Source organism: Sciurus carolinensis, chromosome 8 (genome assembly GCF_902686445.1).
Source record: "Sciurus carolinensis chromosome 8, mSciCar1.2, whole genome shotgun sequence".
NCBI lineage: Eukaryota > Metazoa > Chordata > Mammalia > Rodentia > Sciuridae > Sciurus > Sciurus carolinensis.
In genome coordinates, this window is record NC_062220.1 from 16,253,657 (window position 1) to 16,281,183 (window position 27,527).

The following is a 27,527-nucleotide window of genomic DNA, read 5'->3' on the forward strand; positions in this document are numbered from 1 at the left end:
AACTTCTTAGGGCAATGGAAATATTCCATATTGTAAGTGTGGTGGTGGTTATAGGATTTCATAGATTTGTCAAACTCATCCACTGTTTTAACAAGGTGAATTTTCTCTGATTGAATTACCTAACTGAATTTATGTGGCTGCAATACACTTGACTTAAAAAAGAAATGAGAGAGAGAGAGAGAGAGAGAGAGAGAGAGAGAGAGAGAGAGAGAGAGGAAAAGTATATGTATTTCAAGAGGACTTTCAGAGGCAAATGATGAATTGACTTTAAATTTTGATAGATAAGGTCAAATTGTCTTCCAAAATGGCTACACCAATTTCCATTCCTACCAGTAGAATTTGAAAGAGGCTATTTCCCCAGGCTTTTGCATGGGGAAAACCAAATTTTTAAAAGCTTTGTCTATCTGACGGTGGGAAATGGTAGGATCCTTGATACTTCACGTATGTGGTGCTAAGATCTTGTCCCCGTGGATCCCCCATTTAGGTTTCTCTCTCTCTAAATCATCTTATATATTGTTAGTACAGTAATCTTTTTTTGTGCTTAGTTCTAATAATATCTCAAAAAAAAAATCTGGACTGACACTTCATTGCCTACAAATTAAGTCCAGTCCCTCTTCTCCCTTACACCCCTCCAAGTAACTGTTTCTCTCTCTCTCTCTCTCTCTCTCTCTCTCTCTTTGCAGTACTGGGGATTGAACCTAGGGGTGCTCTACCACTGAGCTACAGAGTTTTATCTGTAGCCCATTTTATTTTTGTTTTTTGAGATAGGTCTCACTAAATTGCTGAGGCTGACCTTGAACTTGCAATCCTCCTGCCTGGGCCTCCCCAGTTGCTGGGATTACAGGTGCACGCCACTTGTGCTGGACCCTGTTTTATCTCTTGGCTGATTCGATTTTATAGCTTAATAGTTTCTATCCCTGTTTGCACATCAGAACCCTGGGGAGCTTTCTTCAGAAAGGGTTGCCCAAGTCTTGTCTGCAGAGATTCGGATTTAATTGTTTAGAGGTGTGGCCTGGGTTGGGGGTGGGTACTTTGCTTTGTTTTGTTTTTTGGAGTCCAGGTGATTTTAACATGCAGCCAGGGATGTGACCACTCACCTTTTCAGCTACTCTGACATACTACTTAGAAAAATCTCACATGTTCCTGCCTTTATGTCTTTCTTCAGGCCTTCCATTCTTCCCCCTACCATACCTGTTCAGTCCTCTATAACCTCTAAATCCGCCTCATCCCTTGAGGTTCCCGGAGGCCTGGCTCCTTTGCAAACTACACAATGAAGCTTTCTTTGAGTCCCCTTATCAAACACCTTTGCCCCCTTTGATTTTTTTTTTTTTTTAAACCAGGGTTTGAACCCAGGGGTGCTTAACCACTGAGCCACATCCCCAGCCCCCTCCCTTTTTTTTTTTTTTTTTTGTATTTTACTTAGAGACTTTTTACTGAGTTGCTTAGAGCCTCGCTAAATTGCTGAGGCTGGCTTTGAACTTGTGATCCTCCTGCCTTGGCCTTCCCAGCTGGGATTACAGGCGAGCGCCACCATGCCTGGCCCTTTTAATCATTTTTCTAACTTCCCTCTGGACAATCATCATGTTCTGCTTTGCCATAATTTTTTTACTTTACCTATTTTTTCCCTGTAAGCTGTAAGATTGTTAATTTCTTTGAAACAACTGTAGCTAATTAATCTTACTCATCTCTTAGCACTTTATGGGACATTTGTTCAATAGGAGCTCAGTAAATGTTTTTTGGATGTTTATTGCAGTTGTTTTTTGTCTCCTACAGTTGCTTCTCCTGCTGGAGTCCTTTTCTCCAGCTGTCCCCACTGGGTCAGTGTTACCTTATTGAGTCACCATCCTGACTGCTCTAGTTAACAAGGTATTGCTGTCCCCCTAGTTAACATGGTATCACTGTCCGCCACCACACACACTCCTTTCCTCCTTAATTAGTTCCCGAACATCTGTCACCAGCTGAGTATTTGTGACTTATGTGTTGCCTGTCTCTCTCACCAGAAGGTAAGCTCCACAAAGAGAGGCCTCCCTTTTGTTTGCTGTTGTGTCCCCAGAGCCCACTACAGTGCCTGGCATGTGCTAAGTGCTCAAGAGACATGCAAGGAACTTATTGGACATTCATCTTAGTTTGTGTGATTCTCCTAACAACCCAGAGCTAGCTGAAGTGGGCATTTCAAGCCCATCTTCAGTTAAAAGAGATGGAATTTTGAGAATAGGCTAAAGTTTTTGGCCCAGGTTCACAAACTTTCATGTGACAGATCAGAGTACAGAACTGGGGAGTCCTGATTCCTCTTCCAGGCCTCTAGCTGGAAGGCCTCTAGTTGCTGGTCAGTCTTCCCTCCCCTCCACACCCAGGCCACCCCTAAGGACAGAGGGGCCTGAGCCACGTGTGCAGGTGGAGGTGCCCACACAATGCAGTGAAGTCTCAGCAAACACACGCCAAGCAAGCAGAGCATCTAACAAGAGTCGCCTGGCTTCCTCCCTGACCTTCATGGTGACCTGCGTGAAGACCTGCCTGGCTGGGTTCAAAGGCGGAATTTCAGACTCCTAGGAGTTGTGAGCAGGAATGAGCTGCCCTGTGAACACGGAGCTCTCCTGGCCTTCTCTTCCCACGCGATTCTTTGCTTCATTCCTGGAGACTTCCTGTGCACATCTGTAGCCGCAGCTACTCCTTGCTCACTCCTCAGGACCAGACCCAGGAGCTGCTGGTCCACTCTTGGGAGGAGACACCTGAGGAAGAGCCTGGAGCCAGAGGGGAAGGAATTCTGGAGTCCTGGGGCCTCAACATGGGGCAGATGGGATCTGGAGAGGTGTTCCCTTGGCCTTGCAGATTCCTTCTTCCATGGGATGAGGAGCAGTTGGAGGGGCCCCGGTGGGGTCAGTTTTGCCTGGATAGGAGTGAAACCCATCCTACCTCTCCACCTCCCGAACCAGACTGGAAACCTGTTGAGGCCCCAGGCTAATTCTCCGCCTGCCCCAGAGGTGTCGTAGTGTAAAATGGAACACAGGAGAATTTCCCTTGGGGGCTGAGCCTTAGGGAAAGAAATTAATCTCTCTGGCTTATTTATCTGTAAGATGAGAATTGGATGAGACAATCTTGAAAATTAATTCTTTTATCTTTATATCCTGCGATACTAACAGGTTGTAGAGGTGCTCAAAAGCGCCCACTAGCCTTATTAGTTGCATGATTTGCTAAAAATACCTCAAAGCTTCATCTTTATCCCCCTTTGCAGACACAATTGTGTGTAGGTATGTGAGTCTTTAGCCCCAGGGTTAAGGCCTTCTTGTTCTGCCTCAACTTCCTCTTCTCTCTTATACCCCTCTAAGTATCTGTTTTTTTTTTTTCTCTCTCTCTCTCTCTTTTTTTTTAGTACTGGGGATTGAACCCCAAGGATACTCTACCACTAAGCTACATCCCCAGCCTGTTTTATTTATTATATTGAGATGCACCACCGACCAGATGAGCCCTGGTAGACATCTTCCTAGACACTGAGGCAGAATGCTCTAAATTTAACAGAGGTCCCAGTTTTATGTCTTCAGGACTGGGAGCCTAAGACCCTAGGGCTCTCGCCCTAGAGTCTTGATGCCCATGAATCATTTCTATTAGCTAAAGTTGCATTTTAATTTTTATTTCTAACTGAAGTCAACTCCTTAATGGTGGAGCAAACATTTCATTGTCTGAGTTGGCTGAGGAGAGAGAGGGAGGCTCCTTTCTCTGATTCCCTTAAGGTCTAATTCAGGTGGTAACTTACTGAAGACTGAGGCCAAATCTGAAAGATATACCTCTTCACTGTGGAGTTGATGTTCCCCAATAAACACAATGAGGGTGCTGGGGTTGAACATGGGTCAGTCCCTAGGAAGACTTGTTTCTAGAGGTGAGCTAAGAAGAACTTCTAAGAATGTGTTAGCAAGGGTAAGGAAAAGGAAATTGGCTATTTCCCTTATCTCCAATTTTTAGGTGGTGATCAAAGCAGAGTGGTGATCAAAGCAGATTGTGAAGTAAAGCCATTTACTCATAAAACATCTGAAGAAACCCACACGAGCAATCCAGCAGTCGGTACATGGTCTATCCGGTATCTATTTCTCCTGCTGTGGGCAGCGTGTGGCCCTCCATATTTCCCCCACCTATTCTATGGAGAAGTGCAGGAGTAGTAAACTTTCCAGACTTTTCCATGAGTCCTCCAAGTTCTTTCTTCAGGATTGCAAACAATATGCTGGGGCTTTGGCAGCCCGGGGGTTGAGCAGAGGATTTACGGGTACAATGGGAAATCCTAAGGCAGGTTGACACCATATTTGAACTTCATATTAATTTAATGGGGGAGGCAAAGCACAAATTCATAAAAGAGAAAATAGCACAACATGAAAGAAGAGTCAAGCTCCCTTCCCAAGAGCCCAGTGGGCAGTAAAAGGGCACCTCACAGCAGTGGTTTGTGGTCAAACTGAGGCAGAAGTATCAGGTTAAAGTTTAAGCTGGTGACAGCAAAGTAGTGCTGGCCGTATGCTTAAAGTGCCTTGTAAAAAGTCTTCCCCGACTGCCTCCACTGTTCTAGACAAACAAGAAAATATCAAAGGCTATGCAAGCAGGTCTGACCACAACCCCTTACCTGGAAGTAACCTCTGGACCCAAGGTAGCGGGGCAGAGTGGGACCATCATTTAACTTCATTTCCATGTTAAAAGATACATCCAGGGGAGACCTAGCACAAATTTATTTTTTTCTCTTTATATCTTTCTACTTTTATATATATATATATATTTGCAAACTGCATTTTGATTCATTGTACACAAAAGGGGTACAATTTTTCATTTCTATAGTTGTGCACAATGTAGATTCACACCATTCGTGTAATCATGCATGTACACAGGGTAATGATGTCTGTCTCATTCCACTATCTTTCCTTCTCCCATCTCTCCCATTTCCCTCTACACAATCCCAAGTTCCTCCATTCTTCTCTTATCCTCCCCCCGCCCTTATGTATCATCATCCACTTATCAGAGAAAACATTCAGGCTTTGGTTTTTTGGGATTGGCTATTTCACTTTGCAAGATTACTCTCCAACTCCATCCATTTACCTGCAAATGCCATAATTTTATTCTTTTTTGTGGCTGAAAAAATATTCCATTGTGTATATATACCAGAGTTTCTTTGTCTATTTATCTGTTGAAGGGCATCTAGGTTGGTTCCACAATCTAGCTATTGTGAATTGAGCTGCTATAAACATTGATGTGACTGTGTTACTGTAGTATGCTGATTTTAAGTCCTTTGGGTATAAACCAAGGAGTGTGATAACTGGGTCAAATGGTGGGTCCATTCCAAGTTTTTTGAGGAATCTCCATACTGCTTTCCAGAGTGGCTGCACTAATTTGCAACTCCACCAGCAATGTATGAGTGTGCCTTTTCCCCCACATCCATGCCAACATCTATTATTACTTGTGTTTTTGATAACAGCCATTCTAATTGGGGTGAGATGAAATCTTACTGATTTTGATTTGCATTTCTCTAATTACTAGAGATGTTAACACCTGCATATTGTCTTCTGTGAAGTGTCTGCCCAGTTCCTTAGCTCATTTATTAATTGGATTTATTGATTGGGTATTTTTGGTGTAAAGTTTTTTAAGTACTTTATAAATTTTGGAGATTAGCGAACACAATTTTAGACACATTTTTGACCTTGTGCAAGATGGTACACAAGATGGTGAATGGTGACATTAAGAGATTGCAAAATAATCATGACTATTGCTGCATAACCTATGAATATGCAAATTCCTGATCCACAAGATGGAAACATTGTTCATCCTCTGCCTTCCTTGCCACTCTGTGGAATGACTGCTTGGCTGCCTGGCTACGCTGCCTATGGGGTAACCACTACTAATCAATGCAGTAAAGGAGTCTTCCTAACCCTTTATTTGTTAGCTGAGATGATTTCTCCCCTGCATGAGCAAAAGGACCCGCTGAGCAGGTGACAAAATGAGGTATTTATACAATGAATTCAACAAAAAGAAAAGCCACGAAATCCGTGAACAAGAGGTCCCACATCTAGGGCCACCGCATGCAGGGACCAGACATCCTCTGACAAGCAGTGTCTCCACTTAAGTATTTACCTGGGTGTATATGCTGGAGACAAGGTGTGCAAAGCCCTGTTGGGCGAGGGCAGGGGGCCAAACGGGACTGTTTATGACGCATGGCATTAACGCCCCCCCCCCCCATTAAGGACACCAAAACAAGCTATCTTTAACCTTTATTTTCAATCATTTTCCTTGAAAACAACAGATTGATACTGAGGACAGGATGCCCCAGTCTTATTCTGAAGAGGATGCTTAGTGGTTCTCTCCAAGGGCGGGACCTCCCCCTCCCAGGGCTTAGGTGGGAACCTGGCTGAAGAGCAACCTGGATGGATCCTGTGGTCGGTGTAGACGATTCACATTTTCCATTGTCTGTCATAATTTTCTGGACAATGAAATAGTGGCCCACGCCCCCCCGTGCACAGTTTTGGTACCCTGGCTGGTATAAGTTCTCCAACAGGATGTAGCCATCCCAAACTACCCCTTTCACCATTCCAAGTCCTTCCAACCCCCAAGTGTCCTTAGAAGCCCGGCACACAGGTATTGACAAACGTTAGCCTCCTTCTCTAAGTTTCTCCTTTCCCCTAAGAAATCTAACCTCCAAACTCTGCCTTCACCTCCCATAGATGTTGCTTTCCCCAAAAAGGGCCCGGCTGTGCGGGGCTTTCTCCAGCTCTGCATCGATTCGGTTCAACAGCCGCTTGCCGAAGGCCTACTAGGTGCGGAGTTGCTTCCTCAGGACCGGGCGAAGGAGAAAGGAAGGCTGGGCAGAGCTGTGCGCGCGCCTCCTCACCCCGTTATGCACGCCGGGCTCTTGGGAAGCAGCCCGACTTCTCCCCGCTTTGTCCGCGCACAGGCTGCCCGGAACGCAGGCGCCCGGCACACACCTGCTGCCCGCACCGAGCGCGGCAGAGGAGGAGTGCGAGGCCCGCCGTCTCCGGGCTTGCCAGGTTCCCGGCTCCGACCCCTCCTCGCGGGCCTCCTGCGCTCCGGGCGCCCCGGGGGAGCCAGGGCGGCGGGACCCAGCGCTAGGTGCCGGGTCGGGGCGGCGCCCGCGGCTCGCCCGGCCCAGGCCTCCCGCGTCCCCCGCGTCCCCTCCCGAGAGGCGGGTCCTGGGGGAGGGCCGGGCACCGGCCCCGCCGCCGCGCCCGCGCCCGCCGCGCCGCCGGGGCCGCCCCGCAGGCAAGCGCCGGGCCGGCCGGGAGGTGGTGCTCGCCTCCCCGCGCCCGGGCCCGCGCGTTGCCGGGCAGCGGCTCCGAGGCTCCGAAGGGGGCGGAGCGGCGAGGCCGGCGTGCGGCTGGCGGCCCCTGTCCGCGGTTCCGGCCCCCGGCCCGCCCCCGCCTCGCCGGCCTCCCTCCGCGCCGGTGCGCGGCGCCCCGTCCCAGCCGCAGGGCAGCGGCCGCCCCTCCACGGCTTGAGCGCGCCGAGCCGCGAGGCCGGGCCGGGGCGCCTGCCGGGAGTGCCGGGGGCGCGGCGCCGACGCCGAGGCGCGGCCATGGAGGGGAAGCCCCGCGCCGGGGTCGCGCTGGACCCGGGGCCGAGCGGCCGCGGGCCTTCCGCCCGCCGCGCCCGCCGCCGCCGCCGCCCGGGGCTGCTGCTCCCTGGCCTCTGGCTGCTGCTGCTGGCCCGGCCGGCCTCGTGCGCCCCAGGTAAGCCCCGCGGAGACCCTCGGGACGCGGCCGCGACCCTGCCTGCCTGTACTGCTGTTCTTTTCAAACCCCCGGCTTTCCCCGCCCATGCTCTTTTATTCTCCACGGCTCCCTCGCCCTCCTTTCTGGAGATGCTTTTCCATTCTTCTTGGGCCCAGCAAATAAAGGCAAGGAGGAAATAAATAAATAAAACGAAAAAGGCAGCGGGTTCTGGCCAGTCTTGCTAAAGGTCTGCAAAGCCATCCTCTGTGAACCGTGAAGCCCGAGGCGGGTCTGGTGGCTTCGTCACCGAATGTGCCTTATTTTTTCTGTAAAATGCAGGCACTGAAATTATATGTATGTATGGTGTGTGAATGTGACATGTCGAATGTTTTGGGATACTTTATTGTCGGGCGAAGGAGTACATTCGGTGTGGGCTTTGAGACAGTATTGCCTTGCCGTGAGCAGCCAGCGTCCCCCAGATGCAGGCAGGCTGGCCGTGTCCCCCAGTGCGTCAGGACACAAAGAACATTCAAAGAAAATCTCTTGGAAAGAGCCCTGGCTATGGGTCTTTCCAGGGAAATAGCTATTGATATTAATTCTGCAAAGGCATTATTAGTACAATGGAATGTGAAAATATTTTGATTCTTAAGTGTCAGGGCATGAAAGGAGTAAGGGTTGTTTTTATAATAGATGCAATTTAGTGACTGTTCATCAGCATGGAATTAAGAGGCATGATTTATGAAGAAGCATGTGGGTGGGTTTTGTTTGTTGAGGAAATGATTTAATTCATATTGCTTCTCTGAAATGTTTATTTGTCCACCCGAGCATACACACAGGATCGCCTGGAGACTGGGTCTGAGCTGACACACTGCAAACCAGTGATTGCCCCAGCACACACACTTGACCACTTTGTGGGTGGAAAGGGAAGGTGGAATGAGCAGCTTGGGGTGGAGAGCTACTGCACACTGAACAAAAAACAGAGCCATGAAAGCTACTTAGAATCCTCCCTTCTGTGGGAGTGGGGCCAGCCAACCGCCAAGTGGCTTTAGATGAAATTGGAACACACCTGAAGGTGTTCCTTGGACCTGACTGTCAGCATTATAACCGATGCCACGGAGGGCATGTACAATAGAAGCACAGGAAGGGACTTTAGGGATCTTAGAATGGGCGCCCTCACATACAAGAGGAAACTAAGGCAGAGAAGTGACTTACTCAAGGTCACAGGCTAGTTGGTGCCAAGGCATCACTTTAAACCCCCCTCCCGCTACTTTTGACCCACAGACAGGTCCACACCCGAAACCTTCATAAGGATTTCCCCTAGCTAGGTGGGGCCTTATCTCAGGGAGAGTGGGTCTCTCTTAGGAAGTATACAGCTAGCGCAAACAACTTTACCCAATGTAGTCCACCAGGCCTCAGTCCCGCTTAGTTCCAGCTTTGTGAGTTTCTCCTCCTCCAGAGATGAGAGGAGATAATCCTGAAGAGTGCTCTTGGCTTTAGTCAACAAAGAAAGCCCCGTGATACTAATGGACAGCAAACTGTTACCATTTATGGAGTGTCCTGTGTGCCAGGTGCTGCATTTTATGTACATGATCCAGTCCTGTTAGTAATTAGGCGTTACTGTTCCCATTTCACAGAGGAGGAGACTAAGTCTTCAGGAGTTGAGGTGTGGTTAGCTTAGACTCTGACACGCTTGGTCTCTATCCTCAACAACTTCCCCATGTGCATGGGATATCTGGATAGTCTGCAGAGGTTGTGGAGAATATAAGTTCTTCTTTTGATAAATAGTAGAGCAGTTTGTACTGTCCTTCCAGAACTTTCTCCCCTTTAGAAGCCCTTTCCAATTCCCCTCCACCCCCAATCCAAACATGCAACCTGTGACCTGAAATTACATTTCCAATCTAGAGCTGACGTCATGGAAGCAGAGACGTCATCCTTTCATAATTTGTGTATTGGACTCCTCTGGTTTGCACAGCTGATTCGGGCTGGGTGGTAGACTGCGAACTAAGAAACAGAGAACCCAACTCAAGGACCTGGTGCTCCAGGATCCAGTTGTAAACAAAGCAGCACATGAACGAGCACAGACCCTTGCATAGGCTGTTCAGGGAAAGGAAAGGCAAAAGGCAGAGTGGCATACCTGCAGGGTGCCTCAGTACGAAAGTCTCTCTCTCTCTTTCTCTCTTTCTCTCTCTCTCTCTCTTTGAGGTGCTGGGGTTGAACCCAGGACTTCACAGGTGCTGGTCAAGCTCTTTGCCCCTGAGCTACATCCCCAATCCCCCAACGCCCGTCCACTTTCTGAAGGCTGCGGGGAATGACCTTGGTGGAGAGTAGCTTCCTGACATGGTGAGGCTGCTTGCATGGCATAGTGCGGATGCCTGGGCATGGTCAGCAGCTGTTGATCTTTGGGAGAGGTGGCATCACAGTTGTTTGGCTCATGTCTTCTTTCTGCCACCAGGACCCCTTTGCTAAGTCCTGAGTGTGGGACCAGCAGTGTGGGGAAGCTTTGCTGAGTGCTGCTGGGGCGGTTTGTTTTCTCTGAAGAGCAAGCAGTGTTAGTTAGAAGGTGGTGTGCCTTGGTCCTGTTTTGGAGTTCCTCTGCCTGTCTGCTCTGTGGCCATCCGACCATGCTCTCCTTCTTCAGTAGGTTTCTCTTTCCTCTACGGCTTCTGTTCAGTAGTCTGCTTTCAGGTGACACCCTTATTACAATCTTTAAATTTCTGTTATTGATTTCTTGTTTTTTCTATTTCAGCATTTTGAATTTGCTTTTTTTTTTTTTTTTATCTTAAAACATTATATATGTTTGGTTTTGACTGTTCACTGTTGTGGAAACAACTTGTCATACTTTGAACTTTCTTTCGAATGCAGTGCTTTTAGGCAATCTGCCGTCCACAATATAAAAAGAAAGAATCATGCCCTATTCCTTCACCCTATTCAGAGATGTCTTTTTAAAAATAATTGTCATTATGAAATTGATAGATAGCTCTGCAGAATTTGGAAGTTACTAAAAGGTATAGAAAATGGTTACCCACAATCCCACAACCCATAAATAACACTAAATAGTTTAAGTCTTTTCTTCTTAACATAAAAAAAGTGAGAATCAAATTAAATGCATAATTGTATTTACTACTTTTTCAATGTTTAACTTCGGCATTTCCCTGTCCACTAAATGTTAGAAAATGCAATTTTCTAGTCTAATAATTTAATTATTCTTCCATTTCCAACCTTTTTTTTAGTAGCTATAAAAATGATATGATAAATAGCTGCAAAGATAAGCTTTGTCTATATATTTTTTTCTCCACGTGGGTCTTTTTTAGTACATACTTATAGAAGAGGAATTAGAATATGATTAAACTGTCAGGCCGATCAGGCTATATTTCTTCTTGTTTTGTGTAGAGTACTGGGTGCCTAGTGGGTGCTCAAATTGTGGGTGAATGAATTGATTTTTTTTTTTTGAAAGTTGTAATGCTAAAATAAACCCTTGAAGATTGTGTAGTTGCCTCTTGTCATCGCCTGCACCAAATATTATTTTTAAAACCCTTGTTGAATACATCTGTAAATATTGTTTTAATTTGTATCTTTTAAATTTCTTTAGTGTTGGGCATTTTTATTTATTTTGTGTTTATATTCTGTGATTTTTTTCCCATACTTTTGTTCATTTTTCAGTTGGGGTATATATTTAAATTTTTACATATTAAATTCAAGGATAGCAACCACTGTTCTTTCTATTTGCTCTACTTCCCTCTTTCAGTGGATTTTTTCTTTTAAATTTTACAAAATTTTGAAATGAGGAATTCTGGGTTATTTTCATTTAGTAAAATCTTATTTTTCTTTTCATAGTTTAATTGCATTTGTGCTTATGGCATGTTCATTTTTATCCTGGTAAATATGCTGTTTTATTGGTGGCCATTTCCAGGTTACACCTTGTGATGGTTTTGTGTTCCGTAAGCAAAAACTTAGATAAATGCTTGACAAACGTGGTCCAGGGCCTCCAGCATCCATGTCATTGGGATTAGGGTGCTTGTTAAGAATTTAGATTTCAGAGCTCCCTCTTACCCTAAATTTGAGTGTTTGGTAGTGGTGCCTGGGGAGCTTCATTTTGACAAGTTCACAGCTCATTTTTAGGCACTTTGTACTTCAGAACCACTGAAGTAGCTATTGTGCACCTTGGAACTGAGAACTAATAGTGCTTTGGAGATGCCCCATTTAGCATCTTGCTCTTATCTTTTCATTATTAGAACTGGTGCTTTATTTTGTCTGGTCTTAACTGTTTTTGGCCTTGTGGTTTGTGGGTTTTCTTAAGATTGCCAGGAGAAGCGCAGAGCTTGCGACTGAGTCTTCCTGCTGTAGCCCGTCAGGAGTAGCTCCCTGCGGGCTGAGCGCAGAGCCCCACTGGGAGTGGTTGAAAGTCACAGGGGACCTGAGAGCCAGGGGTTTTCTGTCAGTGCCCTGGGTGACAGAGACGGCTAATTACCGTCATAATTACACCAGGTGAGTTCTCAGGTAGGAAGTGCCTGTTCTAACTGCCTCGCCTGTTTTCGAGTTTTGCCCGCCCACCCTTCATCTGGAGCTCACCAGGATGCCGTTTCTCTTCCCTGTGCTTAGGCAGCAGGGTCTGTTGGACAGTGAGTTAGAGAACTTGGTGTACACATTTCTGCCCGTCACTGACTCTGTGATTGCAGACAAGTCGCCTTGTCGTGGGTTTCCCCATCAGTGTAAAAAGGGAATGAAAGAGATGGCTCGCCCACAGGTCCTCACCGTGGGTGCCTTGACATGCTTACTGTAGATAGCCTCCATCCTGTTCCTATGGGTTTTCTGCAGCTGTTGGTTCTCTTTGCCCAGTAATTGTTTAGGCTGGTGACCTGCCATTGCATTCTGTTCTTTTTAAAAATACTCCTTCAGGCAGGTGTGGTGGGGCATGACTAATCCTAGCTATTCAGGAGGATTGCAAGTTCAAGGCCAGCCTGGGCAATTTAGGGAGACCCTATCACAAACAAACACCACCCCCCAAACTAAAAGGACTGGGGATATAGCTCAGTGGTAGAGCACCTGTGGGTCCAATCCTCAGCATTGAAAAAACAAAAAACAAAATCCTTCCATTCTTTCCTCCTGCGTGCCCAACCAGGACACGTTCATCCTTGCTTTCTCTCTTTTTTCCCTCTCTTTGTTTCTTCCTTTTTCCCATCTCCTTTGATAAGGCCGTAGGTGTGCCAGTGCTGTGGTTTACAGCTTTAGGCATTACCTCTCTTTACTAGTGAAAATCCAATGTTGCCATCCTCACTGGGCCGCCCCCCTGCATCATCATTATCATCTGGTAGTTGAAAGTGCAGATTCCCAGATCCCACCGTAGACCTTCGGAATCAAAATTTGCCTTTGATAAGGTCCCCAGGTGATTTCACATGCATGGTTCAAGTTTAAGAAGCCCTGGGTGAGGAGCCCTCCGTGAGTGGTGCCTCCTGATCCAGCCTTCTGGGACTAAGTAGTTTTGGAGTCTAAGTTAGCCAGGTCTAACTCTGCAGCTAATCCAGATGTTCAGAGACCCTGAGACATACCTGCGTTCGGAACTGGTAAAGACCTATCCCATTTCATATTGGATAATTTGCAGCCTGTTCATCCTCTGGGAACATTTGGCTGATGGTTAAAGTACTGAAGTACTGCCATGCCAGTCGGTAAGTAGCTGCTGTACTGAACTTCCTTGCCCCCATCCCCTAGTGCCCGGGACCTCCCTCCCTCAGGATTCTTCTCTCCAACCTCTCCAAGATCCAGCAACTGAAGGGCTAATGCTCAGTAGAGCAGCTGCTTCAAGGACTCTGCTTCATTCTTTTTGATAAAAGCCATTCCAATAGGTGTGTGGTGATATCTCATTGTAGTTTTAATTTGCCTTTCCCTAAGGATTAGAGATGCTGAACATTTTTTCCTGTGCTTCTTGGTCTTCTTTTGAGACCTGTTTGGGTCCTTTTGCCCATGAACTTAGAATAGCTCCCTTCTGTTAGTCAGTACTCACGCTCCACCTGCTGAGAACTGTGTTGACTGTCGCCGACATTCATTTGTTTGTTCATCCATCCCAGATTCAGTCCTTAGGAAAAGTTTGTCACATGGTATATTTGATGGTAGCTGAAGTCATGGATGTGGAAGATACCACCCAGGGAGAGCATGAGAGAAGGGACCAGTGACAAGGCCCAGAGAACTAATGATGAAAGGGGAAGAGAAAGAAGAACCCCTGAACAACAGTGATCATGGTGACTAGATGGTGTTGTGACGGCTTGGGGAAGGGGAGAGTTTTTATATGGGTCAGTGACCCATCATGTCAAACACAATGCGACCAAACTTGTGTGTGTGTGTGTGTGTGTGTGTGTGTGTGTATGTGTGATGGTGCTGGGCATTGAATCCAGGGCCCTTTATATGCTAGACAAGCATTCCACCACTGAGCTACACCCCCAGCCCTCCAAGGGCACGAGGGTCCCAGGGCCAACTGATCTGAATCACTTGGAGTACTTGTTAAATACCCAGACTCATGGTCAAGTTAGACCTGCTGAAGCAGGGTTTGCATTTTTGCAATGTTCAACAGGCGCTTTAAGATTTTCTTATGCTTGGAGAGGTCTGAGTTATTCCTGTTAGGAGACTGATGGTGGCGTGGAATTGATTTAAGTTTTAAATCATGTTATAGACTTGTTCATGTTTATAAGCTACAAGGAGGAGTCAGTAAAGAGACAGTGGTTGAAAATTTAAGGAAGGGTAGGAGTAACAGATGGGTACCTCACCCAAAGTGGGCGACTTCATGTGGGCAGGCAGGATCAGCAGAAGCAGCGTTGGGGAGAAGGAACTGGAGGGGGGCTGGGAGTGAAGTTGGAGGGGATGAGAGACATCTGTGATGATGTCAGGAGCTGTCCTATGTGATTTTGTCCTGCAGCATATGACATTCTGGGGTGGCCAGAGAAAGGTGAGCTATTGAGTGGCTTGGGACATGAGCACAGGTGTGAAGAGCCAGTGGGAATTGAGGGAGCTGACAAGAGGTGGATGGAGGGTGCGGTCTAACTGGAGGAGGAAGGAAGTGAACGGTGGATGGAGCAGCGGGAAAAGGACTGGGGAAAGGGGTCCAGCAGGGATCCCAGGCAGGAGTATGGGGAGGTGGAGAGAGGGCTGGCGGGATTGGTGTGTGGTGTTCCAGGGGTCAGGAGTGCTTCGGCTCTGGCTTTGGACTTGGGTACTGACCACAGGTAGGTGTAGTCCAGGAGTTAGTTGTTGAGGTGGAGTGCGGAGTGATCTGGGTGGAACGAGGTGGGTGCCTACTCTCCAAGTGTGTTGAACTTGCCAGGAGCAGGGTAGGAGGGCCTGGAAGCGGGGCCTCAGACCTGCAGTGAATCAAGCGAGAGGCCAGAGCACCGTGCACCGTGGTGAGGAAGTCTCGAGCTGTCCCTCTGCTCTGCCATTTTCACTGCCACCGTCCCCACCCCAGCTCCTGTCATCTTTTTTCATCTTCCACCTTCAACTGGAGGGACCTGCTGGACATGTATCCTTCTTGCTTGAGTTTGCCATGGCTACGGTGGCTTTCATCACACTCCAGGTCTGAGTCAAGCCCCTTCTCTGACGCCCTGTGTACGGGACAGGTGGGAGGAGGGATGTGGGATGTGAGAGACTGGACATAGCGGGTGCCCGATGTTCAGCGTGTTGGTGCTGCGAGGGGCCCACACGACCTCCCCCAGCAGTAGAGGTGGAGGGATGGACCGAACGCTGAGTTTGGCCCACCCCAGGTTGAGGTCCAGCAGTATAGAGGCTATTTTTCAACCCTGGGAGGTGGGTTTGAGTTGACAGATGTGGCAGGGACAGCATAGGGCCCAGCCCTTCAGAGGGCCATCGTCCACTGCTTTGAGTGAAGTTAAGGTATTAAATTAGGGATGATAAAAGAGGGTAGTAAGGTAGAGGCCACCTGTGCAGGTGAGGAAATAGGAAGAGACCTCTGTGGGTGGGGCTGGAGGAGACAGTTATTGCTCAGAGCGGGTCAGAGAGGGCTGGAGCAGAGCCTCCCGGGTTTGAAAGGACGGGACCCAGGGCAAGAGTGGAGGGATGCATTTTGGAGAGGAGGAAGGGGGAACAGGCGGGAGCTCTGGCCATGGAGATGCAGGAGGAGCAGTGCGTGACAGTGGAGGGTGGCAGGTCAGGGGCTGGGCTGTAGCTCAGTGGGGGAGCGCTAGCACGTGTGAGGCACTGCGCTCCAGCCTCAGCACTGCATAAAAATAAATAAAATAAAGGGATATATATATATATATATATTGAAGAGGTCCACATGGGTGGAACCGGGAATCGGAGAGAATACAGCAGTTTCTGGAGGCGATCAAGAAGAGAGAGGTGGAAGGGATGCCAGGCAGTGCACAGGGCCCAGTGGTGTTGGAAGACCAGTCTTGGTAGTGGGCCAGGGGGTACTCTGTTCACCCCTCCAGCCGCCCTGGATGGCCCAGGCCTTGGAGGAAAATGGGCAGGCGACAGCGGTCCTGGGCTGTTGAGGGCAGGGACGAGGAGGCTCCTTGCTGCTGGCGATGGGCTGGGAGTTCCCAGCCTGTGCAGTCATCCGGAAACTCTCCTTGCTGCCGTTTTCTCTGGCCTCTTGTTGGGGCCTGTGGAAGGAGCCCTTCATCACTTAGCATTTTGGGTGCCGGGATTAACTTTGGAGCCAGACAGTCTGAAGGGCTGCTTAAAAATGCTGGGTAAGTATTGCTGGAAGCTTTAAAGCAGGGCAGGGGGTGGGGGAGGGCTAAAACATACAAAACCGAATAATCTTATGGAGCCAGCTTTGTGTGCGTGTGTCTCGAGGGGTGGGGTCGGGGGAAGCCTGGGAGGCAGGTGTGAACTGGTGGGAAGTTGCTAGGGCTTTGCTGTACCCCAGGTGAGCTCCCCAAGCCAGCAGCCTCAGCATCACCTGGGAGCTTGTTCGAAATGTACCTCAGGCCCTGCTCCAGTCCCACTGACGGAATCTACCTTTAAAAATCATCTCCAGTGATTATGTGCGGTACTAAGATCTGGGAAACTCTGGCCTAGGCAGTTTCTCATTGAGGTTGGGTGTGTTTCAAAGATTTTTGGTTGCTGCCTAATTAGTGGGGTGTCTTAACTTGTAAAATCCCAGCCCAGGTTTCAAGTTGACTGGGAAGACCAAGGGCAGGTTCAGAGTTGGTGTCTGGCTGGCTGTGCTCACTGAACTGTTCCTGCTCTGAACTTCCCCACAGGGCCCTGCATGTCCCCAAGCCTTTGGTCCAGTTCTGGTCTCCCTGAGCCCATCTCAGCAGGAGTCAGGGAGGTTAGCTACCTAGGATTACAAAAGCACCCCCAGATTGTTGAAACCAACAGGTGTCCCTCAACAGAGGAGCAGTTACACAAAGTGTGGTCTAGACGTACAGCGGAACATTCAGCCTTAGAAAGGAAGGGAATCCTGACCCACCTGTGGCATGGATGAGCCTTGGGGACACGATGCTGAGTGACAGGCCAGAAACGAAAGGACAGAAGCTGTATGATGAAAACCACAGAGGCAGACAGCGGAATGGTGGTTGCCAGGGCCTGTGGAGGGAGGAGTGGACAGTTGTTTAACAGGTACAGAGTTTCAGTCTTCCAAGGTGAGAAGAGCTCCCTGGTGTCACCACGACGTGCGTCTCCTGGACGCTACCGAACTGTACACTTGGGATGGTTGACAGGGTGAATTTTATGTATTTTTCTAAAATCACAATTGTTTTAACCACAGTTGTTCCCCCTCGTGGTGGAGTGGGAACTAGCTGGTGTGGTAGCAGGAGTGGACTTTGGTCAGAGCTGGGCGCCTCAGTGGTCTGGGTGCAGGGCAGTGGCTCATGACAGGTGATGGTTTTGGGAGCTGGGTGTCTGAGGCAGGTGCCAGACTGGGATGGAGGGACACCTGTGTGGACCAGCACAGGCAAGGTCTGCATGCCAGGGGGCAGCACAGTGGTCTCAGTGGCTGCCCATGGCCCAGGCCCCTCCCCCTCAGGACAGCTTTGCCTTCCCTTCCCCCGGGTCCCTCCCGGACCTTTCCTTGTTGAGGGTTTAGTTGCTGGGTGTGGGCTGGGGAAGGCAGTCGGAGGAAGGGGTTGGAGTCTTCAACCAGGGCCTGAATAGAGACTGAATAGAATCTTTATTCTTATTAAATATTTTTCCTTCTATGTTTTTTTGAGACAGGGTCTTGCTATGTTGCCCAGGCTGGCCTTGAATTCCTGGGCTCAAGTGATCCTCCTGTTTCAGCCTCCTGAGTTGCTAGAGACTTAAGAATTTGTAAAATCAGACTTTTTCCCCTAGCCTTTGGAATTGAACTTTTAAATATTTTTATGCCTTTTGAGGGTTACAATGGCTTTTTTGGTTTTTTCCTGATTATAAAAACAATATGCATTCATTGCAATAATTAGTACTTACTGTTCCCTCTGCCTAGTACATTCTTATCTCAGATTTTATCTGCATGGGTTACTCTACTTCCTGTAGGTCTCTGCTCAAATCTGGTGTTCTCAGAGAGGCATTCCCTCATGCTGTTTTAAAAAGCGAGGAGCTGCCCTTATCCCGTTTCTACATAAGGTCATATTCTGAGGTTATAGGGGTTAGGACTTCATGTGACTATTTGGTTCGACCCATAACACTGACATTTAATCCAGGATTTGAAGGAAGCAAGGGGGCACCCATGTTCCGAGCAGAGGAAGTAACCAGTGCAGAGGCCTCAAGGTAGGAGGGGGCCTGGAATTGGGGATGAGAGAGGCCAGCGCACGGGGAGGAGCAGGGCCTGGGTGTGAGAGGAGTGGGCTCCGGGGTTTTGATCAGAGGGTGACAGGATGAGACTTGGAATGTAGAATCTGCTGCACGTTGAATGAACGTAGCTGATTACGAAAAGGTATGAAGGCTTTCAGAAAACAGCAATCACCCCAGATCCCACCACTCAGCTGTGACATTTTGGTGTCTCTTTCCCGACTTTTTCGCACATAGAAGCAGACACACACGCAGCGCAGTAGTATCACACTCTGCCTGTGGTTTGGTGACTTGCATTTTTTTTCACTTCGCACTTTATCACGGAATCTTTACGTTGTCGGGAAATAGATCTGCATCGTGATTTTGATCAACACTGTGGACGTTCTGTATTTTATTTGATCAGTTCTCTGTTGATGGATAATGATTGCATTGCTTTCTGCTGTTCTGAGCATCACTGTACATACATCTTCACACACTTTCCTAATTATTGCCGTAGGATAAATTCCCAGAAATAGAGTTGCTGGACTAGGCAGTGCTTACATATTAAATCTTGATATATTTTGCCAAATTGCTCTCTAGAAAGGTTGAAGCAATCTATATTCTCTCTAGCAATGAATCAGAGTGCCAATTTTGCTTCCACCCTCCATAATACAGCCTGTTACTGATCTTTATTATCTTTGCCAAACTCCTAGGCAAGAAATTACCTCTTTAACAGTTGCATTCTTCGATTGTTTATTGGCATCCCATCCTTCATTTGAGCTCTCCTTTGCACTTTTTTCTCTCGTCCTCTTCTGCAGAAATCTCAGGACTGACTTGAGAAGAATACTAACACCCAGCAATGACAGAGAGCTTGCCATGTGCCAGACACCACGTGAGGCAGGTGTCTCCTGTTTCATCTCCACAATCCTAGGACGTGGATATGACTGCGATGCCCATTTTATAGATGAGGAAGACCAAGTTCAGAAAGGTTCACTAGCTTGCTCAAGGCCACACAGCTAGTGGGAGTCCTCCTAACCCTGGGGAGAGCGTGTCACTCGCAGCCATGGTTCCTCTGGCCGGATTCATGTTAGAGAATGACCCATGGTCTCTCCCAGTGAAGGGCCTGCTCGCAGGCTTTGCTTGCTTGGAATGAGCTCTGTGGCTGCAGGTCTAAGCCCTGCCCATGGCAGAAACCCTAACTGAAGGTACCCTCAGGCCGGACCCCAAGAAGGTGCTCACCAAACCTTGCTTAAGTGGAATGAAGGAAGCAGGTTTTGGAAAGTTGGGTGGAAGTACCATTTGGTCTTATTTCAGCAGTTAAAACATTTTAACAATACAAGATGGCAAAAGCTAAAATTCATGTTCTGAGCCGTATTCTATTTCCTCCAGCATAGAAGGTAATCTTCTTAATGCTCCATGACATTTTCGTACTGCATTTCTTCTTCTCTGTGTCCTGGATCATATGCTTGTGGCTGTGGTAACATTTCTGCCTTGTTTTGGTGGTTCCGTTTCTCTGTGGTTTGTTTCTGGCAGAGTTTTCTGTGGTGTTCTTTATCTTCTTTGTTAATAAATTATACCATTGGTTTAAAATCAATTTCTCATTAAAGATTTTGCTGGGAGGAAGTCAGTGCCTTCGGATACGTCCCTTGTTCAAAGCCCAGCCAGCGGAGCAAGCTGTCCTACTTCCGTGGCTTTCTGTGCCCTTTGAGCTTTTTCTTAGTTCTCCGTAAAACACAGCTTATTAATGCCATGAGCTCTTGCCTGAATCTGGTGTTAAAGTTTAACCTTCCGAATAATTTCCAGAAATCTCATTCCTGTAACTGCTGATTTTTTCACTGCACTTTACGTTGACTCTCTTCATTGGCAGCCTTCGCATGCCTCTGCTCCCTCCTCCCATCCGTGTCCTGCTCCCTGAGACCTGACATGCCATGGCATCTGCTGTATGGGGCAGCATAAACTAGTGACGCACAGAAGTGGCCAAGTCCCAGGGGCTTTCATTCAGCCAGTGGCTTCCGACTCCCCTGTGTTGGCCTGTTTTGTACCTTTTGAATTTTGTCTTTTTCTGGAGTTTCGCTAACCTGGATCCTGTGCTTTCTCCTTCCATCTTTGTCTTGGATTTCCAGTGCCAGAGTGCACGCGGGCAGGCAGGCGGCTGTGGGGCGGCTGTGTGCACCTGCCTGTGTTGTTCATTTACTGAGTCTCACTGCCACGTGAGCACCGTGCTAGATGTTGAGATGCTACGATGAACGTGACCCTCGGAACTCAGTCACTCAGGAGAGCGCCTCCTGTATACATGTAACTACCCAACAGCGTGCCAGGTGGTTTAAGGGGACTGCCTCGGTGATGTGAAGAGGACCAAAAGCTGGCAGTGGATGTAGGAGACAAAGATGGCGAGTGGGGATACTTTAAGATGGGAAGTATGATGGAATGGTCTTTTAAAGCCAAAGGGGAGTATTGGTTCAGTTATTCATTATTGTGGAACAGATTATGCCAACCTGGAATGTCTTAAAGCCGAGTGATTCATTATTTCTCATGAATCTGTGGGTCAGGAACTTGGTTGGGGTCGCTCCCATGGCTGGGTTGGGCTGGCACCTGAACTGGGCCTCAGGGTCTGACTTGGTTTCCCTCGTGTGTCCAGTCCCCTGCCATTCTCCCATGGGCTCTCCCTCTCTCTTCCCCTGGGCCAGCTTAGGCTTCCTTGGAGCAGAGAGGTCTCAGGGTAAAGGACTACGAAGTGGCTGGTGGCTGCCAAGAGGGATGAAGCAGAAGCTGCCAGTCCTCTTAAGATCCTGGGCTTGAAAGTTTCTGAAAGAAGCAACCGGAATGGTGACTCTGTTAGAGCAGGTCACGAAGCCAGCCCAGATTCCAAGGGGCGGGGAGGGTGGGGGTCCCACCCATAGTATGTGCTTATGATTGGATGATGGGCATCTTTGGAGGCTCACCACCATAAGTGGAAAATGTTCCAAAAGAAAGATATTTACACTCACAGGTACATCACAAATGGAAAGAAAGATACAATTACTGGAGAAAGTTCTTGGAAGAGGCAGGAACAAATGATGATGATAAAATGAAATGGGCACTTGCCCCATGCCAGGCATTCTTGAAGGCACTTGGCATGTAGTAATTGTTTTATGCCATTTAATGCTGATAACAACCCCATCTATCAGGTGCAATTATTAACCTCATACCGATGAGGAAAGTGATAAGATCAGGAGAGAAGTAAGTCACCTTAGTGGCTTGAAGTCACATAGCTAGTAACTGAGAGAGGAGGGATTCCAACTCCAGAGCATCCTTGGACAGAGAGAAAGAACGGCGCGTCTTCCGGTGAGGCGGTGGGAGGGAGGGTGAGTACAGGTGTGGGCGACGCAGGCGAGGGATGGGAGGAGGCCACACTGAGGAAGCTGATTTCTAATGGCCTTTTTTTTCCCCTTTTGATGGGGACATGCCATCTCTTATGGGACTGGAACAGGTTGGGCTCCATGAAAATGGTGGTTCATCATTCTCGGACCTGTGGCTCCTAGGAGGGGGACAGAGCAGGAAGCTACCAAAGGATGGCGGAGAGGACCAGAGCCTGGAGGAGGGGGAGGCCATTCATAAGCAGCGGTGCCTCCCCAGCCCAGCGGGGGTTCAGCTGCGGGTTTTGGCTGCCCCATGTCAGGGCAGAGAAGGTCCATGTTCCCCGGGTCCATCCTGGGGCTCAACCCACAGCGGCTCCTTCAGTGCTGAACGAAAGGCTGGTAGATCTGTTTCTTGTTCAGCTGCTCTGATGGCCTCTATGTCTTAAGCTTCCCCCAAAGTAGCATTTTTATCATAGATTTGGGGAAAAAAGGAAAAAAAAAAAAAAAAAAAAGAGTATCAAGAATCTTCCTGCACAGACCCCACAGATTGTGGGTTTTTTTTTTTTAAAGTGGTTCTGGGGATGGAAACTGGGCTCCTCAGGCATGCAAGGCAAGCACTGTACCACTGAGCTACATCTCCAGGGCTTTTTATTTTTGTTTTGAGAGTCTCACTAAGTTGCTGAGGCTGGCTTCTAACTTGTCATCCTTCGTCCTTAGTCTTCCCAAGAGCTGGGATTATAGGTGTGCACCACCGAGTCCAGCTTTCTTTGGACCTTTAATTGGGTGTTAATTCAGGTACTCTTCAAGTGCTATGCTTCTAGTCTTAAAGTCTTTTCTAGTTGTGGTGGGTCTTTTAGTTTTGGCATTGGATTAATTACTGTGTACCCAATATGAAGGTTGTTAGGTTAAAAACATTATGTATGAGAACTCTGGGACACAGTGCAAGAAAATGATATCATTTCTTAGGTAGTGTAATGTGTGTGCCTACCTATTTAGGAACAGTTTCCTAGCCATCTAGTCTATCTGGCTCATCTTGCATTGTTGCTGAGTGATCCTGGGGAATATCTGCCATCCACAGTTAGGGTGAAACCACTCATCTCTGAACTGGGGAGAGGAAGAGTTACTGATATGGGAAAGTGGAACAGCAAAACTTTGAATTGGAGGAGAGAAGTACGGTTTTAAACAACAATCCCAGGCAAATCTATTGTCATGGGAGGTGTGTGAGAGACTGTTAACTCCTGAATCATAGAACTTTTACTGCCGGGAAGTTACATAAATATTCATACCAGTTCCTATTTCTGTGACTCTGACAAGGTGCCCCAGGGCCCGTAGCTTCAGGATTCAGGCTGAGCTGGACTGTTTCATCAGTGCATAACCACAGGATGAATTTCAGGCTTTTTTATTGTTCTGTTTGAGACTAAAATTCTGGGGAAGAGAGCAGGACTTGGGAATGTGCCCATCCCTTAGCCAGGAGTGAGTGGGCATCTGAGTGACAGTGGGCGGTGTCTGGATCACATGCCATGGTGGGGGGAGTGTTCCCTGAAGTGCGACTGGGGGAGTGGGCAACAGGCAGATTTGCAGATATGTGCTCCACAGCCTGCATGGGGGTCACGTGCCCGCTGCGCTCAGCACAGGGACATGTGCGTGCAGATACTCACTGATAAACCTGCATGTGTCTGGGTGATAACATACAAGGGAGAGGAGAGGCAGAAGTACGAATTAACAGACATTCTCACAGAAAAATACAAATCACAAAGACACAAGTACATAAAGAAGCATGGTGTGCACAAGGGTATAGGTTAATAGCAACATATAGAGCAATATAATAATAATACGCTGCTGTAAAATCAGCAGCAATGCAAATAAAGCCGTGTGGACTCCACAGAATGCTTGGGTGCTTGAACTAGAAGGAAGGCTGAATCTTTGAGGGTGGTTCAGGAGAGGGTAGAGGGGCGTAGAGATCAGGAGGGTTCAGCATGTGACTGCGGGGCACCAGTTGGGTCCACATGCTCTAACAAAGTAGTGGCCAAGATTTATGATGAGACTTTGGGTCTCTGCTCGTGTTCCATGGTGGGTCTCTTGGCTGTGTCCCATGCCAGTGTGTTCACCAAGTCAGTCTGATCTCTGTGATGCTTCAGATGGCAGCATCTCTGATGTGCTCCGTCTTTCCTTCCCTCATCTGCCTGGCTAAGTGGAGCAGCCTCCCCCGTTCCTGCCTCTCCCTCTTCCTCCACCTACAGGCTCTGGAGGCAGAGTCCCCGTGGAGGCTCTGTCGGTTGTGCATTGCAGTGCTGTTCCTTCTTCCTGGAATGCCCTTCCTCCTCCTCATTCACCTGATTTTGCTCCTTCCTCGGAATCCCAGCCTGTGCATAACCTCCTCCAGGAAGGCCTCAGCACCCTAGAAGGGTTCCCATGCCTTCTGTCCACATGTGCCTATTTTAGCTCTGGCCACTCTATGTCTTTGTTCCTAATTAGGTTGGAAACTTCCTGCGTGCAGGAGGTCTTGCTGTCTTCACCCCGTGTCCCCCCAGCTAGCATCTGGCTCAAGCAGGCCCTCAGTTGATGAGTTGTTAAATGGACAAGTGGAGGAAGGAACGGGCCACCAATGAAAGATCGCATGGGTCAGCGATGGTGTGGATGACGGAGTGAAGCAGAACAGCGAGTTGGTGACTCCACTGTGTCTGTGGCTTCTCATTGGGCTTGTCAGCTGCTTTGTAAGGCTGGACTTCTTGTCTTCTTGTCCCTTGCTGCTGCCTCCTCCGAGATGCCAGCTCAGATCCCCTGTTCACATCCGCTCTTCTTTCTTCAGATCTTAGTCGCTCTTTTGGTCTTAGGAGTCACTTCCATGTGATTGGACCTCAAGGCTAGTCCTCATCCCTGACCCGTTGCGTGACCTTAAGTCTCTGTGGACAGTTAGCTATCACTCTAGCCTTCAGACTGCCGCACTGAGTTTCCTCTGTTGAGAGAAAAGTTCATTAGCATCTGATTATAAGTGATGCTCATTTATGGATACTTTGGAAAATATGAAAGTATATTTAGAAGAAAATAACCATCTTTATTTCTGCCACCTAGCTATAACTGTTTTATCAACAGTTTGATATCCGTCTTTTTGGTCTTTTAAGAAATATACATATGTAATATGTATATATAATAGACTACATTTTATGAAAAAAAAAGCACTCCTTTTTATATGCTTATGTAATTGACTCTACTTTTTCATAAAATGGATCAGACTCCATAAAATTTTGCATCTTGCTGTTTTCATTTTACTATAAGCATTTTCCATATTCCTTAAAATATTTTTAATGGATGTATAAAATTCATTTGTAGAGCAGAATTTCCAAGCTGTTCCTTAATTATTTGTTGTCTTTCTTGGTCCTCATTCATGCTATTCTGTGCAGTGCTATGATGAACCTCTTTATGCATAGATCTTGGAACTTCTGGTTATTTCCTTTAGGATAGTTATAAAGAAGAATAGCTAAGTTGAAAAAGAGTTGACTGGAAAAGAAAATAAGCTCTGTGTGTGTGTGTGTGTGTGTGTATGTGTGTGTGTGTGTATCAGAGTGCTTTCCAGAATAATTTATTCAAAGATTTGCCCCATGTTGGAATTTTAGAAATAGATTTATAGCTTGCATATTTCAGTAATTTTCCTGAAAGAGAACACCTGGTCAGATTGTTTTCTCAGCCCTGTTGTCTGGTTGTGTTCTGTCTCATCTCTTTATATGGGCATGTGTTTGCCCACAAAGTCCCGCTACCCTCTGCATGCCTTTGGGGATCTAGAGCCCAGGGGTGTGGTGTGGACGACAGTGGGAATCTCAGCTGTATGGTGGTTTTCTAGAGATTGGTGACATGACCTGGTGCAAAAGGCTGGGAGCCAGAGCTCACGGGCCTCCTTTCTAGTGTCCAGATGGAGTCTGCTCATCTGTGAAAGCCCAGCCATTCTGTCTTTCCTTTGCCAAGTGCCTCTTCCTGACCCCCCCTTTATGCCACAACTGTATTTAGTGTCTTTATACTAACTGTTCCCAACTTGAATTACAGTGATTACTTTATTTCTAAAATTGTGGTAAAATACATATAGCATAATGTTTACCATCGTGACCATTTTTAAGTATATGGTTCAGTGGTGTTAAGTGCATTCCCGTTGCTGTGTAAACAGCCTGCAGAGCTCTTTTCATCTTGTAAACCTGAAACTCTATATCCATTAAAAAACAAGTCCCTGTTCCCCTGCCCCCAGCCCTGGGAACCCCCATTTGACTTTCTGTTTCTGTGAATTTGACTTCTCTGTTTCCTCAGATAAGTAGGATCATCTGCTGCTCATCCTTCTGTGACTGGCTCATTTCACTTAACACGTCTTTGGGCTTAATCCTTATGGGATGTGTTACAACTTCCTTCCTTTTAAAGGCTACATAATATTCTGTCGTATGTCTGACTGCATTTTGTTCATTGTCCACATGGACATGTGGCCGTTTCCACCTTTTGGCAGTTGTGCATTGCTGTGATTCATTTCTCTCTTTTGTAGGACTGCAGATGGAACTTAGGCCCTTGCACGGGCCAGACAAGCCCTCTACACTGAGCTACATCCCCAGGCCCCAGAGATTTATTTTTAATTTTGTTTTCCGACTATGAACAGCAGGGACAACAGTTGATTTGTCCTGGGTCCTGGATATTTAGTGCTGTCTGGCTCGTAGAAGAGGTGAGCCAGTGTTCTACTGAGGAGATGGTGGAGCCACCCAGGGGCACCTCGGAGGAGGGCTGTGTGTGGTGACTTAATCCTGTGGCTCTCTGTGGCGCTGTCAACACACTGTGACTTGGCTGTCTCTCTGTCCCTCTTGCCTTCAGTCTCTGGGTCTCCCATCTGCTGCTTTTCTCTTTTCTGCCACCCCCTCAGTCCTGACCGCCGGGCTCTGCAGCACACAGGCCTTCCCCGAGTTGGCACACCCTGTCACCTTTTCCCACAGCTTCTGGAGCTGAGCCGTCCACCTACCTTCCAGGAGAGGCAGAGGTGCAGGTGGGCCAGGGAGGGTGGGCTGAGACAGCAGCCTGAGGCAGAAAGCGGGCTGTGGCAGCCCCTGGGGGTGGAGGAGACTGAGGCAGAGAAATTACTGGAAGGACTTGGGGAGGAAGCCGACCATTTTGGACAGAGGGCAGGAGCCTGGGCAGTTTGTCCTGTCTGTAGAGAGCAGTGGGGGCGTTACGGAGTCTGGCTTGTTCAGCACAATCCAGGACCGAGTTGGGCAGTTCCTGTCCTCAAGTCTACCCTTCCCCCACTCTCCAGGCTCCCCTCTGGCTGCGCCCACTGCCCCGCAGTCATGCCCCCTCAGACCCTGTGCCCTTTCTTTAACATCTTATTCATGCTTAATTCTCCAAAGGGGGCAGTGCCTGCCCGGGCCCCCAGTTTCCTGTATTCTGGCCCTCTGCTGAACAGAGTTCAGCTACCACTGTTACTGACAGAGTTCAAGTGCACACCCTTGTAGCAGTTCCTCTCGACTCCCCTCATTTGTTGTCTGGAGCTGATTATTACTGTTATTAATCTGGTTTTTATGCATACTAGATAACTAGATTATCAGCCCCTTGCTAACGTAGTGCATGTGCAGTACGCTGTCCCTCCGTACCTTCAGTGCATTGGTTCCAGGAGCCCAGAGACCCCAGGTCCCAGGATGCTCAAGTTATTTGCACATAACCTATGCCCATTCCCCTGAAAAGTTCTTGTAAATACCTAATGCAGCGTAACTGCTCTATTTTTTAGGGAATAATGACAAGTTGCGTGGTGCACGTCCCCACCTAAGACAGCCGACTTCAT

At 48.0% G+C, this 27,527-nt stretch overlaps 1 protein-coding gene across 1 annotated transcript in view; it reads left to right on the forward strand.

The window, feature by feature from the left end:
- Nucleotides 1-6,859: 6,859 nt before the first annotated feature.
- The window catches only part of Kiaa1549 (KIAA1549 ortholog), a 137,976-nt gene continuing 117,308 nt past the window's right edge, over nucleotides 6,860-27,527 (forward strand). The window contains exon 1 of the mRNA XM_047562094.1: nucleotides 6,860-7,709. Coding sequence (XP_047418050.1) covers nucleotides 6,860-7,709 — 850 coding nt within the window. The remainder of the gene's footprint in view (nucleotides 7,710-27,527) is intronic.